We start from the raw sequence: 12,789 nt of genomic DNA on the forward strand, positions 1-12,789 counted from the left end.
ATTATCGGGACACTAGACTGTCTGATTGGTTTGTGATTTGTAATAGTTCAGACTAGTTCTGCAGCTTCTTTTCAGTGGCACTAGTATTTATTTATTTATTGTTGATATTTATATCCCGCCCTCCCCCTATCTAGCAGGGCTCAGGACGGCTCACAACAAACACAGCATAATACATGGTGGGTAGTTTATTTATGTATTTACAAAATTTATACCTCACCTTTCTGCCCTTATAAGGGCCACCAAAGTGACAAACAAATCAAAAACATACTTAATATGACTACATCTTGAGAACAATTAAAACCAGAGCTAAAATACACCTACCCCCCCCCAAAAGCAATTAAAACATTGGCAGGAAGGAGGGATTACTGAAAGAATGCCAAACGAACCAAAAAAATTATTCAGCCACTGGCGGAAGATGGCAACAGAAGGAAACAGACAAGACTTCCTGGAGAAAGAGTTCTAGAGTTGTTGTGCCTCAACCGAGAAGGCTCTCTTGTGCATTGCCACGTGCCTAATCTCAGAAGGCACAAGCAACCTGAGCAAGATGTTTGAAGATGACTACTGGGATTGGGTAGATTCATAAGATAGTCCTTCAAGTATGTTGGTCCACACATATAGGGCTTTAAAGGTCAACATCAGCACCTTGAATAGAAGAAGAAGAGTTGGTTTTCATATGCCTACTTTCTCTACCACTTAAGGGAGAATCAAACTGGCTTACAATCACCTTCCCTTCCTTTCCCCACAGCAGACACCCTTTGAGGTAGGTGAGGCTGAGAGAGCTGTGACTAGCCCAAGGTCACCCAACTGGTTTCATGTGTAGGAATGGGGAAAACAGATTTGCATCCGCCGTTCATGTGGAGGAGTGGGGAATCAAACCCAGTTCTCCAGAGTCCAAACCACTGCTCCTAACCACTACACCACACTGCCTGGAAAGAGACTGGGGCGATCTTAGGTAGGCCAAGAATAGATTGATATGATCCCTACTGCCCTTGTTGGCTTTAGGAGAATTGAGATCAAATCTCTGTTTACTCTTTCTCATACAAAGTTTCGTATAGAAAATTTCTTCTTCCTTGATCTGTGAAAAAAGATGGGAATGTACCCTACCTACCTCCCCACTGTGTTCTAAATTAAGATGTAGCAGCAGCAGGGTAAATGATAGGGTACAATTCAGCTTTGTGCCAGTTGTATTGATCAAAATAATATAGGACGAAAATAGAAGACTCTCTTCCCATTTTCTGCCATTCTTTTACTAGGTAAATCACAGCTGCTCTGCCTTGATTTGGGGAATGCCCTGTTCCGCCAGTGCCAGGGCAGAGGTAGAATTGCCAACCTTCAGGTACTAGCTGGAGATCTTCTGCTATTACAACTGATCTCCAGCTGATAGAGATCAGTTCACCTGGAGAAAATGGCCACTTCGGCAATTGAACTCTGTGGCATTGAAGTCCCTCCCCTCCCCAAACCCGCCCTCCTCATGCTCCGCCCCAAAAATCCCCAGGTATTTCCCAACCCGGAGCTGATAACCATATTTCCCATGTATCTGGCCTCCTTTCCAGGCCTGCCTTGTATGGGGCCACATGCCTCCTTTGCTGTTGCCGCACCCTGGGGTCCATTGGGCCTGGCTGCTGCAAGGCCCTTCTTTCTGTGGCTGGCCTTGGGCTGATGCTGACTGAATGGATAAGTGTTGGGGTGGGGATACCGCCTCCTGTCAGGGAAGGATGTTTTTTTTTCTTTAGCTTGCATTCTAATTTCCTGAACTTAAGCTACCAAAACCTTAACACTTTGCAATGTTTGGACCGGGCACCACTGTATGTCTTTTTGCAGGGGACAGTCTCTGTAGTGTGGGGATGTGTGATATGGGGTGGTCCAAAGATTGTTTTGGGGTGCAGCTGAGCCCCAGTGTTTGTATGTGCATTTGTCCTGGGGGCACCCCACTTGGGAGCAGCTGGCACAAGAATCGGACTCTGGACCAGGACCCAGCATGCTCCCCCTCAGAGGGCACAGTCCCCTGAATTTGAGGATTTCAATACCTTTATTGGCATACCAAATGTGAGGATGTAGGATATGTGGTGGTCCAATCCTTATTTTGGGGTGCAGAGCTTTTAAATTATCTTCAATATCATCCAGGAACTAGGAAATTTGAGTAAGGAACTGGGAATAGGGAACAAACTGGGAACTGCTTCCATCCCATGCCCTAAAGAAGCAAAATCTACCCACCAAAGTCCCACATCCCCAACCCTTTTCACCACAGTGTATGTTTAGGTGGAAATACTCTGTACAATTCAGTGTACAATCCAGTAGAGCTGATTTGCAAGTTGCATGTTGTTGTGGTGATAACACTCTTCATTACTCACCAGATAGCATTTGGGACCTACTCAGCTCTGATTCTTTGCTTTTACCTGGCACGTTTTTCTTGTTGTCTCTTCTGTCTAAAATGTGAGCTGATCTGTTATGAACCTGAAATAGAAAAAAAATCTATGCCATGTCGCCTCTTCTGCTGTTTTCAGCCATTGTAGCAATCCACTCACTAGTTCTAACTAATGTTTCAAATGTCAGATCCGCCAGCTGAAAAGCCCCTTTTCCCGGCTTTTCTCTCACTTCTCTCTCAATTTCTCTTGCATTGTTTTGTTGTAGAGCGTGATGAATGTGACAGTGGACAGCACAACTGCGATGAGAACGCAATCTGCACTAACACAGTCAGGGGACACAGCTGCACCTGCAAGCCTGGATACGTGGGGAATGGGACCATCTGCCGAGGTGGGTCTGTTGCTCCAAGAACTGATAAAAAGCAGTAGACACTATTAATATTCCTTGACAGTTGCCTGAGTTCAAGCCGCTCACAATGCTGAGCATTTTTAGGAATTCGATGTTTGATTTATCGTCTGGGGACTGTAGTATACACAGGCATTACGAGAATTGATCTGTGCATAATTTACTTCTAGGCAGTTGAAATACCTTTCAGTTTACTGCTTCTGAAGAAGGTTTGCATAACTTACCAACTAATTTCATTGCCGTCTAAATGGCCTTTTTGAGCAGTACAATGCAGTGGAACCCACAGTTATCTTTTGGGCTTAGGTGCACATGGCTTTTAAGCTGGAGTACCTGTCTTTTAAATAAGATCCATGTGCCTTTTAAAAGGGGCCCGTCATTTTCTTTTACAGCAGAGCAAGCTCTCAAAAGGCACTGGATGCGAGGAGTGGCAGACAGACAGGAGTTTTGTTCTTGATGTAGTTTGCTTTGCTGTACATTAATAAGCTGGATGTCTGCATTTTGGAGATATCTCTTTTATTGGAGGCCCTGGGCAGGTCATAAAAGATACATGGTGCAATTTAAGTTTGTGTACAGTGTCCATATGTTGCTCTTTTTTCATAAAGAAAGACAGTCTGCTTTAAACGGATGAAAGAGAAAATGTGCATCGCTTACTGGTCCAGTTGATGACTAATAATCACAATAGCAAAGGTTATTTAACCTGTGATTCCTCATTTTCTCTTTTCTGTTATTGGGTGTGTGTGAATGCAGAATGTTCTCAGCAGTTATTTAGTAATTTGCCATTTTCTGACTTCCTAAACAGTTCCAAAAGGCAAGGATATCTAGATGGAAATGACTATTTCTTGCACATGGCCTCATTAGGAGGCAATTCCCACAGTTAAGATTCTGGGTAGGAGAATTTACATAAAGAGTTGTAAGTTGAATTCTAGAAGGAATATTGTTGCTTGAAGCCTGAATCTTTCAGAAAGTTGCTCAATCATTGTATGGAACCATGTTTATTTATTCTTTTAACTGTCTTTCTGGACATAGTTCAGGTTCATTTAAATGTTAGAATTTTGTCAATGGGATTCCACGTATCCCTGACAAAACAAGCCTACATTCCAAATCATATTGAATTAATAGAATGGACTGATGTAGATGTATTCACAAAAGTGTTAAAATCATGAGGAAAGTGCTATGATCAGGGGAGTGCAGGGGTGGATGTCGGAGTTGCACATATATTCAAAATTATGTAGCTATTTTGCTTTAAGTTAGACTTCCTGGTGAGCTTTTAAGCTTCTCCTGAGCTTTAAAAGCAGCTTGTAGTTTCACAAAAAGGCACCGAAGCATATGCAACTAGATGAGGTTACCGAATAAGTAAAAAAATCCAAAGCAGGTAAATGACAGTTGAATTTCCAGTAATTTACTTTTTCCTTTGCTCGTAATATGGTTGTGCAAGCAAGTGATAACATAGTTATACCTGCCAGCTTTTGCATACAGATTCAGCACATGACCCAGGGAACTTCTTCCAGTAGAAAGGACTGTGTGCCAGCTGTTGTGCTTGCAGAGTGCTCCCAAGATGTGCAACAGCAGTCACCCAACCAGGAGGGGTTCCTTGGCAATAATCCATGTGTTGCCAAGCTCTTTGCACATACATCGGGCAAGGTGACCTGTATTGGAAATAGATGGGATTGCCCGATACCTCTGCTCCACCAGTGAGAGCTTTATGGGGGCATGGCTGGGTGTGTGTGACCTGTGTGACATGCCAATGTCACTTTTAGGTTTACTTTGAAGGAACACAATCTCCGCCGAAACACTATAGTTTTCAGAGTTTCAGCTAAGATTGCTAGAGCAACCTTGTCATGAGCCTCCTCCTCTGCATGACCCTCTTTTGCCTGTCGACCAGCTGAGGGGTGGCGGGCAGCCCGGAGGATTGGTGGACTTTTGCTTGCCTCCACCAAGTAATTGGCAAGCCTAGAAATGGATCACGTCCAAGTCTTTTTCATGCTAGTTGAACAAAACATATCTTTATTTATTCAATTCTGCACCCTGCAATCTAAAAATAAATTTCCTGCTTTTCTAATTTTTGTTTTCTTTTAAGCTATTTATTTTACCAAAATATTGTCATTTATTTGTTTCATGCGAGGTTTATTGTTGTATAGTTTTTACTGGTCTGATTGACTGTACCAATAAATATATATGTCGTTTATTTGTGTGTGTGTGTGTGTGGGGGGGGGATATAGTTCCAGTTCACAATAGGTTCCTGTAGACATGTCTAGGTGATGTTCAATCACTTTCTCATTTGATTGGTTGTAAAGCAACAGTTTGAAGTCCCATCAACATTGGATGGTTCTTTGTGTGACACAGTTAAATGATAAGGTTGTATATCAGCTGACATTCTGGTTCAAATGGTCTTTTAAGTAAAAATATTCAAATTGTACTTAAATACCATTTACCCACTGTCACAATCATTTAGTGATAAGCATGTATATGTGAAGATAAGATATGGTTGACAAAGTTTGCATTTCACCTTTTAATATCACACAAATATTTTTAGCGGAAATAGTTCATACATTTTTTAGCATCTGAATGTTAAGTTGTGATTATTTTATTTTCACAAAGTACGCACTTGAAAATCAAACTCAGTTTGCTCATAGTACACATTATTTTTCTGAAGTTGAGTATCCTGGGTAATATGGTTGCCAGCATGAGACTGTCAATCAGCAGGACACTCACTGGTGGGGGGGGGGGCTCCTCTCCAGTGATGTACTGACATTGCAGAACATGATGACATCACTTCTGACCTACCTGTCGGGAGCAGAAACCCAGCCTTGACTCCACCATCTGCCCAAGCTGAGGACAACCAGGGGCCTGAATCACCCATGAGAGGAAGGCCAGGAGAGGGAGGTGATTGGGACCCAGGCAGATTGCTCCACTACATCCAAGGACAAGACCAGAAATTAGGCAGGAGCAGGGAGGGCCATGGTCAGAATGAAAGGTAGAGCTGGGACTTGGGGAAGGCCAGGATGGGAGGTCTAAGAGGCAGCCCTGAACAGCCAGAGGAAGAGGAAAGCCAAGTAGACAGGCAGCAGGGGAAAGAGGCAGTGAAGGCTTCCCTTTCCTTTTGTAGCCTCCCAGGTAGAGCAGGGGAAAGGGGACTGGATACAGGCCAGGGGGGTCGCATGAAAGGGAAGGCACCACAGCTGGCTGGGGAGGAAAGGAAGGGCTGAGCTACAGAGACAGCCAAGAAAGAGAGAGCCAAGAGGAAGCCAGTCCTGGGAAGGAAGGGGACTTGGGTGGCATAACCTCCTCTTCTTCCCATTCTGAGGCCTCAGAGGAAGTGGCCTGACCTGAAACAGAAGGACAGAGGGTGGCAAACCCATGGTGAGGTGGGAGGAGAGACACACTACCAAAAGTGATGTCATCACATCACCAGGGTCACTCTAGCACTTGGCCACAAACTGTATAGTTTAAGCCTAGAGTTTTGGCTGAATGCAGGAGTGTTGCCAGCAACATCATGATGTCACCTCCAGTTGTACCAGAGGTGTCCTCATCATGTCGCTCACCATTGCTCCCATTCCTCTCATTTTTCTCCTGCCACTCAGCTAAGTGGAAGTGGGAACAGTGGGCAGGAGGAGGGCTTGTGGGCATATGGCTGCTGTGGGAAACAACATTGTGGACTACATGGAATATTAAACTAATCCAGCAGGGCTCTTCTTATTTCTAAGCTATAATATAAAATAATGTTGCAAAGTGTAGTAAATGTATGAAAATATTTTAACCAGGTATTTATATTAATGTGCTTCATAGTTGAGGTGTCAAAAACAAACTACATTCTAGGGCACAATGTAGCCAGAGTTAAACACTTAAATTCTGACTACAGTATTTTGGTGGCACATACTTAACTCTGCCATTGAAACCAATGAGTCAGTAAAGTACTTAACTTTAGCTTTGTTCTGTCCCAAGGTAATAGTTAAATTGAAAAGACAGAGCTGAAAACAAAACTATTCAGGAAACAAACAGTAACAAGCTGTATGATTTCTCCAGTGAAAAGAATAAATAAATACAAAAAGAATTTTCTGTGTTTCATCATAAAAATTGCACATGAAAGTTTTTCACAGTGTGATTAAGGAAAATATGCTGTCAAACTGGACATATAAATTATCAGGAAAGGAAATGGTATGAAACTGATTTGAAAACAAACAAAATGTGCTTACAAAATGGCTATTAAAATGTTTAACAAAAGCACTTTAAAACTGCACAGAAAAGAAACACATTAGTTTCTACCGGGAAGGTTTCTACTGGGAAGGTTACTAGTTGGCAAGTTTATCATGGAGGAGATTAAAAGTGCTGATGCTTTTTAGGGTTCTTCTGTCTTACCTAATCTTTACCATACAAGTCATGCTCTTTCTCAGGGGAAAGTATTCAAATTCCAATAAATAACAGAACAGTTGAACCAGCCAGCTTTGGCTTCAGTTTGTTTCCAATACATTCGACATGGCCGCCACTAAAAGTTCATGTATCAAAAACCTCATGTAATTTCACTTCATATCAACCATATAGAAGTTTATATCCAACAACAAATTCCCACAACAATATAACAATATGTTGCGTGGTTTCAGAAGGCAGCTGTGTTGGTCTGCAATAGAACAGCTAGATTCAAGTCTAGCAGCACCTTAGAGGCCAATAAGATTCTTGGGGTATAAGCTTTCAGGGGTCAAAGCTTTGATGACGGGAGCTTTGACTCTTGACAGCTTATACCCTGAAAATCTTGTTGGTGTCTAAGGTGCTACTGGACTCGAATCAATATGTTGTATACTCTAGCATGTGTAGCAGAGCTGTTATATCCATTTAGCTGGCTCATATAACACTTGCTACAACAGAGGAAGAAATTCATGATTGCATCCTATGGCATTTCATGCAACCTTGTCCAGTATATAGACTGTGAAAATTGCCTATGCAGTGACATTCTGCTTATCAACAATTACACACCAGTCACCTGCCTCCAAAATATATATACGTTCTTGTCTTCTTTTGGGAAAATGCCATACACCAAAATAAAAGTTTTAGATTGAGCCTTCAATTGGTTGTTAGCTGGTCTAGCAGTAGTAACCTTCTTTCAGAGGTTTTCGGCAAACCAATCTGGCTGCGATCCATTTCTTTCTTTCTTTGTAGCCAGGGCCGTTTAAGCATGAGAGGTTTTGCCTTGGATTTGCCGTTCTCTAGATGCACATTTTCCCCATCCAAATTCTCAAAACTTAACAATAAGCCCCCAAGCAGAGTTTTGAGACTTCGGATGGGGAAAATGTGCATCTAGAGAGTGGCAAATCCAAGGCAAAACCTCCCATGCGTAAATGGCCCTCTTTCATTGCATCTCAGGCAGCTGGGCAGTGTTTGCTCTCAGCTGTTGAATGTACACATGTATAGTTTGCATGTTGCATGCCCCCTGGGAGCCAGTGTTTTACATGGTTATGTATAAAATCATTCTTGGTTATATATACAATCATTTTTAATTATTTGCTTCATGCTCGTGTTTTTTCTTACTGATTTCAAGAACTCATGCACTTGTTAACAGCGGGATTTTTTTGGAGTTTTGAGATGGTTACTGATGACTTAGGTGATTGTGACAGTGTCTTGAAAACTACTTTTCCTGGTTTGGATCAATAGTTTATGATGCTTGTGTCATATTTGAGAAAAATAAGTAGACAAGTTGTTTCCCATGTCAGTTTCCACCAACATGTAAAGAGTCTTTATGGCATGGTTGTCTATTCCTCTTTGCAGAGGCAGGGCTGGATCTGCATATTTTTTGAAGGGGAGCAAAAGTACAAAATCATGCCCCCCATTTATTATATACATATTCTTCTTTATAGATACAGATAAATTCAACAACTCTTTTAAATTATAGAATAAATTGTGTTGACATTTATGCATTGTTAATTAATAATTACACTTTTACATTTTCTTATCAACCTATTATCTATGAATAATTGCCCTTTTGATACTTTTGAATCCTGCAGCACTACAATGACTAACAAAATATATTCCAGCTGTAGCTTTCACAAATAAGAGGTCACTTCACTAAATGCTCTGACTCACCAAAGCTTATACTGAAATATATTATGTTAATCTTTAAAGTGCCACTGGACTCCTGTTGCATTTTGCTAATGCTGACTAACATGGCTATGCATCTAAAGTTAAGAGTTTAAGTGGAAGGGCCCAGAGTCTTAGCCAGAAAGAACAGGAGGCAGCAACCTTGCTGAACATAAAATGTTTGGGTCTGGACAACACATGACTGAGAGGTCACCTGGGAACCTCATAGATGCACCACCCTGAGTTCCATGATGGAGAAAAAGGTGGCAGAATAATAATTCACGTGGAAGGATGGATACAATGTGACTTTTCTATGCAGTATTCCAGATCTAATCACAAAATGTCCATGGGAGATAATGGATTTAACTGCCCCATTCCTTTTCTAAACCAAGATACTGAACTTGTTGAAAATGTTTGTGATGGAACTGGAGAACATGATTTACAACACTGGTTTAATCATAGGAAGATCACACAGATTTAATCATAGGAAGGCATTCATCTGATAATTTAGTAAATCATTAATCCATATGCAGTAATTACCCAAACCAATGCACTGGCGTGTGCCTTATTATCTCTGGAAGCAGGAAAAGCTAGTGAACCGTTTTGAGCTGCAGTTAACTATCATTTCATCACTTCATTCATACTGTCTGAACCTTGCTATGAGTATTCATTTGAGATCAGATGTTCATTAGTTCTGTAAGAATTTGGTCTTTGAATGAAGTTTGAAGTGACTATATGAAGAAAGAGCTAGGACCAATATATTCTACATGCATACTGTAAACCCTTCTGTACCTTGTAATTTGGAGCATGCAGAGAAATGACAAAATTGGTAATGATATAGAAAAACTAGACAAATATATTATCAATATAGAAAGCTGATTAGATTTCCATTAAGCATGTTGCATTTGTAGTAATTGGGTTTTTAATAAGGCAGTGGTAAAGTTTCCTCTTGTGCATTATTTTCTCTCGCGCGCCCATATTGAGTAAGGAATGCTAGACTTTTAAATATATGCACACTGATGTTAATAAAGTGAAAATGGGGAAGTGAAGACTGCATGTAGTGTTATATATTTGAAAATGAAGCTGTATGGCTTCTGTTTATCCATTGATTGAAAAAAATATTTTTAAAATATACAATATTAATTTTATTATCAGAATAGTTCCAAAATAAAATAGTGATGATGTCATAAATTAAGCTGATTTATGGCTTATTAGTGCAAAAACACATGCATGCACAATGGTGGTTTATTGTTTACGTATTTATTTAAATGTGCATTTAACCTAAAAGCCACAAGTCAATAATTCAGCTAGCTTCAGTAGCACCATAGAGACCAACAAGATTTGTGCAGTATAAGCTTACAAGAGTCAAAACTCTCTTCATCATTAATTGATGATAATTGAAAACAGTAGTTTAACAATAAGTTAAAACTCATGTATTCTAACTGTATTTTTGTGGTTGATATGTATATAATTTGTATGCTATGAGAATTACAAATTTGGTTGTATCCCACTGCTGTTTTCTGCTCTTAGAAAGCACTTCTGTTGGTGGTTGAGGGATGATTTGTTGATTTCCCCCTCCCACTGCACTCCCACCTTTTCCCAAAATAGGGTTGCCAGCTCCAGGTTGGGAAATACCTGGAGATTTTGGGAGTGGAGCCTGAGGAGGGCAGGGTTTGGAGAGGGGAGAACTTCAGTTCCATAGAGTCCAATTGACAAAGCAGCCTTTTTCTCCAGGGGGAACTGATCTCTGTTACCTGGAGATCAGTTGTAATAGTGGAAGATCTCCAGCCACCACCTGGAGGTTGGCAACCCTATCCCAAAAAGCTGTTTGTGAGCACCCAGATGCAATATTCCGTGGGACTTATGTCTGTAGCATATAGGGACACTTGAGAAAGTTCCTCTCCACAATCGTTGCTCTGCTTATAGTTTGTTAGATACAACCCAATGACTGAATGTTCATTGTTTTTAAGTGAAGAATATGCATGCTTCCAAGCAGTATGTCAAAAATTCTGTTGCCATTCAAATGTGCTGATTATCCAACATTCTTCAGAGACTGTTGAGGTCAGTTACTTGCTATGCCCAATGAGTGTAGCCTGTTTTCTGTCATTTTATTCATTGCAGTCATCTCTCTGATGGCTTCCTCTTGATTTCATTTACGTTACTTGTCCCTCCTAGTTCATGGAGATGATATCTGGGAGCATTATGCATTACTTATTTTATAATTTCCACACAAAAAACTATCCTTTGTTCAATTCTGAAAGCCCTTTCCTCCACATGATTTTCATTCATGATGCGAAGGTAAGAAATTGGGGTACTATCGTTTGAAATGCAAAGTCATGTTCACATCTTTAATCACTGGATTAAAAATGGCTCTGGATGATAAAAGTGTGCCCAAACTTTGTCTTTAGAAAATCTTTATATCATACTTCAAACAGGACATCTTGGTATCCGAAAATGCTTGCTTCAGCTAATTCCTATTGATTATCTGATGAATGCTTTTGTAGTGTTGAGCCTGCAGTGGCAAAAGTCAAATTTAAAAATAGAGTAGAGAATGTCTTCATATTAATGATGTCAAAACTGAAATGGGTGAAAGTCATCCTTAAAATTATATGATTAAACATTATCAAGGATATGAGACCTACCTATTTGCTCTTATTTAGCATCCAGTTGGGAGACCAGTCTCTTTTGCAATATCAGCAAATACTAGAGTATAGGGTAACCTTTATGGAAAAAAATGATATACTTTGTATATGTAGGTGTGAACCTTTAAAAAAGATCTGTCACGGTATCTGTTTTGGTCTCCAAAGATGTAAATACTTCATGTACATGATAGGAACTCTCTTATGCATGCCTTGGGGGAGGGGGTCCAGATTGGTCCCAAGGTATTTAACATCTGTATCAGTGATTCAGAGGAAGGCACTGGCAAACCACCTCTGTTAGTCTCTTGCCATGAAAACCCCAAAAGGAGTCTCCATAAGTTGGCTGCGACTTGACAGCACTTTACACACACACACATCAGTGGTTCCCACTACTGTGTTCATAGGCACCACATCACTTTCTGATGTGGTTCCTGGTGCTTGCTTACCTCTTTCCTCAGCAAAGAGCAAATTCTGGCTTTACTTCACTAGAGCAGGAGGTGCTTCTGTATGGAATACCCATTTGGAAATAACGTCCTCTGTCTTAGGAGGATGCTTGACTTGGAAACACCCAACATTTTGTAATTCCTCTACCTCTGGCAGCTGTTTTACGGTGCCCCCTCCACTACAGTTTCTCAGAATTCCATTGACTATTGTTTTCTTTACAGGCAAACATCAATTTACTAATGCTTATCTTTAAAGGCCTTTATCCCCTTGGCCCAGGATACTTGTGGAAGCTCTTCTACCATCTCTCTCTCTCTCTGGTTCTCAGAGTCTTGATAGTTCCATAATCTTTTATGTCACTGGCAGAGCAGCCCCATTCCACTGAAGAAGAAGACTGTGCCATCAAGTCACAACCAACTCATGGTGACCCAAACCATGGGGTGTTCAAGGAAAGAGATGAACCGAAGTGGCTTGCCATTGCTTTCCTCTGGGTAGCTGCCCCCATCTTCCTTAGTGGCATCCTATCCAAGTACTGACCATGGCCAAACCTGCATAGCTCCCAAGCCCTGGCAAGCAGAGCCATGCGTGTATGTTCAGGCTGCTTCTGTCGAGTTCCACTAAATTTGAGATCTTGGCCCCTTTAAATGGATTTTTCCCTATCTGTTTAGATAGGCTTTTTAATGTATATTGTGCCTAACTTGATTTTATTGACTGATGTTTAGTCTCTTGGATAAATGTTCCTTTGGGGAGTGTTCTTTTGGTTTTTTGTTATTCTCTGATTTGAGAACTTGTTGAAAGTTGTGTTAGAAATAATAAGGAATCAGTTGCTAATGGGAAAGGGCAATTAGTCAGACACTTGAATTTCTGCTTCCCA

General features: G+C 40.8%; 1 protein-coding gene across 1 annotated transcript in view; it reads left to right on the top strand.

The window, feature by feature from the left end:
* NELL1 (neural EGFL like 1) overlaps positions 1 to 12,789 on the top strand; it is a 560,206-nt gene that overhangs the window by 350,950 nt on the left and 196,467 nt on the right. The window contains exon 14 of the mRNA XM_056851927.1: positions 2,632 to 2,754. Coding sequence (XP_056707905.1) covers positions 2,632 to 2,754 — 123 coding nt within the window. The remainder of the gene's footprint in view (positions 1 to 2,631; positions 2,755 to 12,789) is intronic.

The sequence above is a fragment of the Euleptes europaea genome, chromosome 6 (genome assembly GCF_029931775.1).
Source record: "Euleptes europaea isolate rEulEur1 chromosome 6, rEulEur1.hap1, whole genome shotgun sequence".
NCBI classification, from domain to species: Eukaryota; Metazoa; Chordata; class Lepidosauria; order Squamata; family Sphaerodactylidae; genus Euleptes; species Euleptes europaea.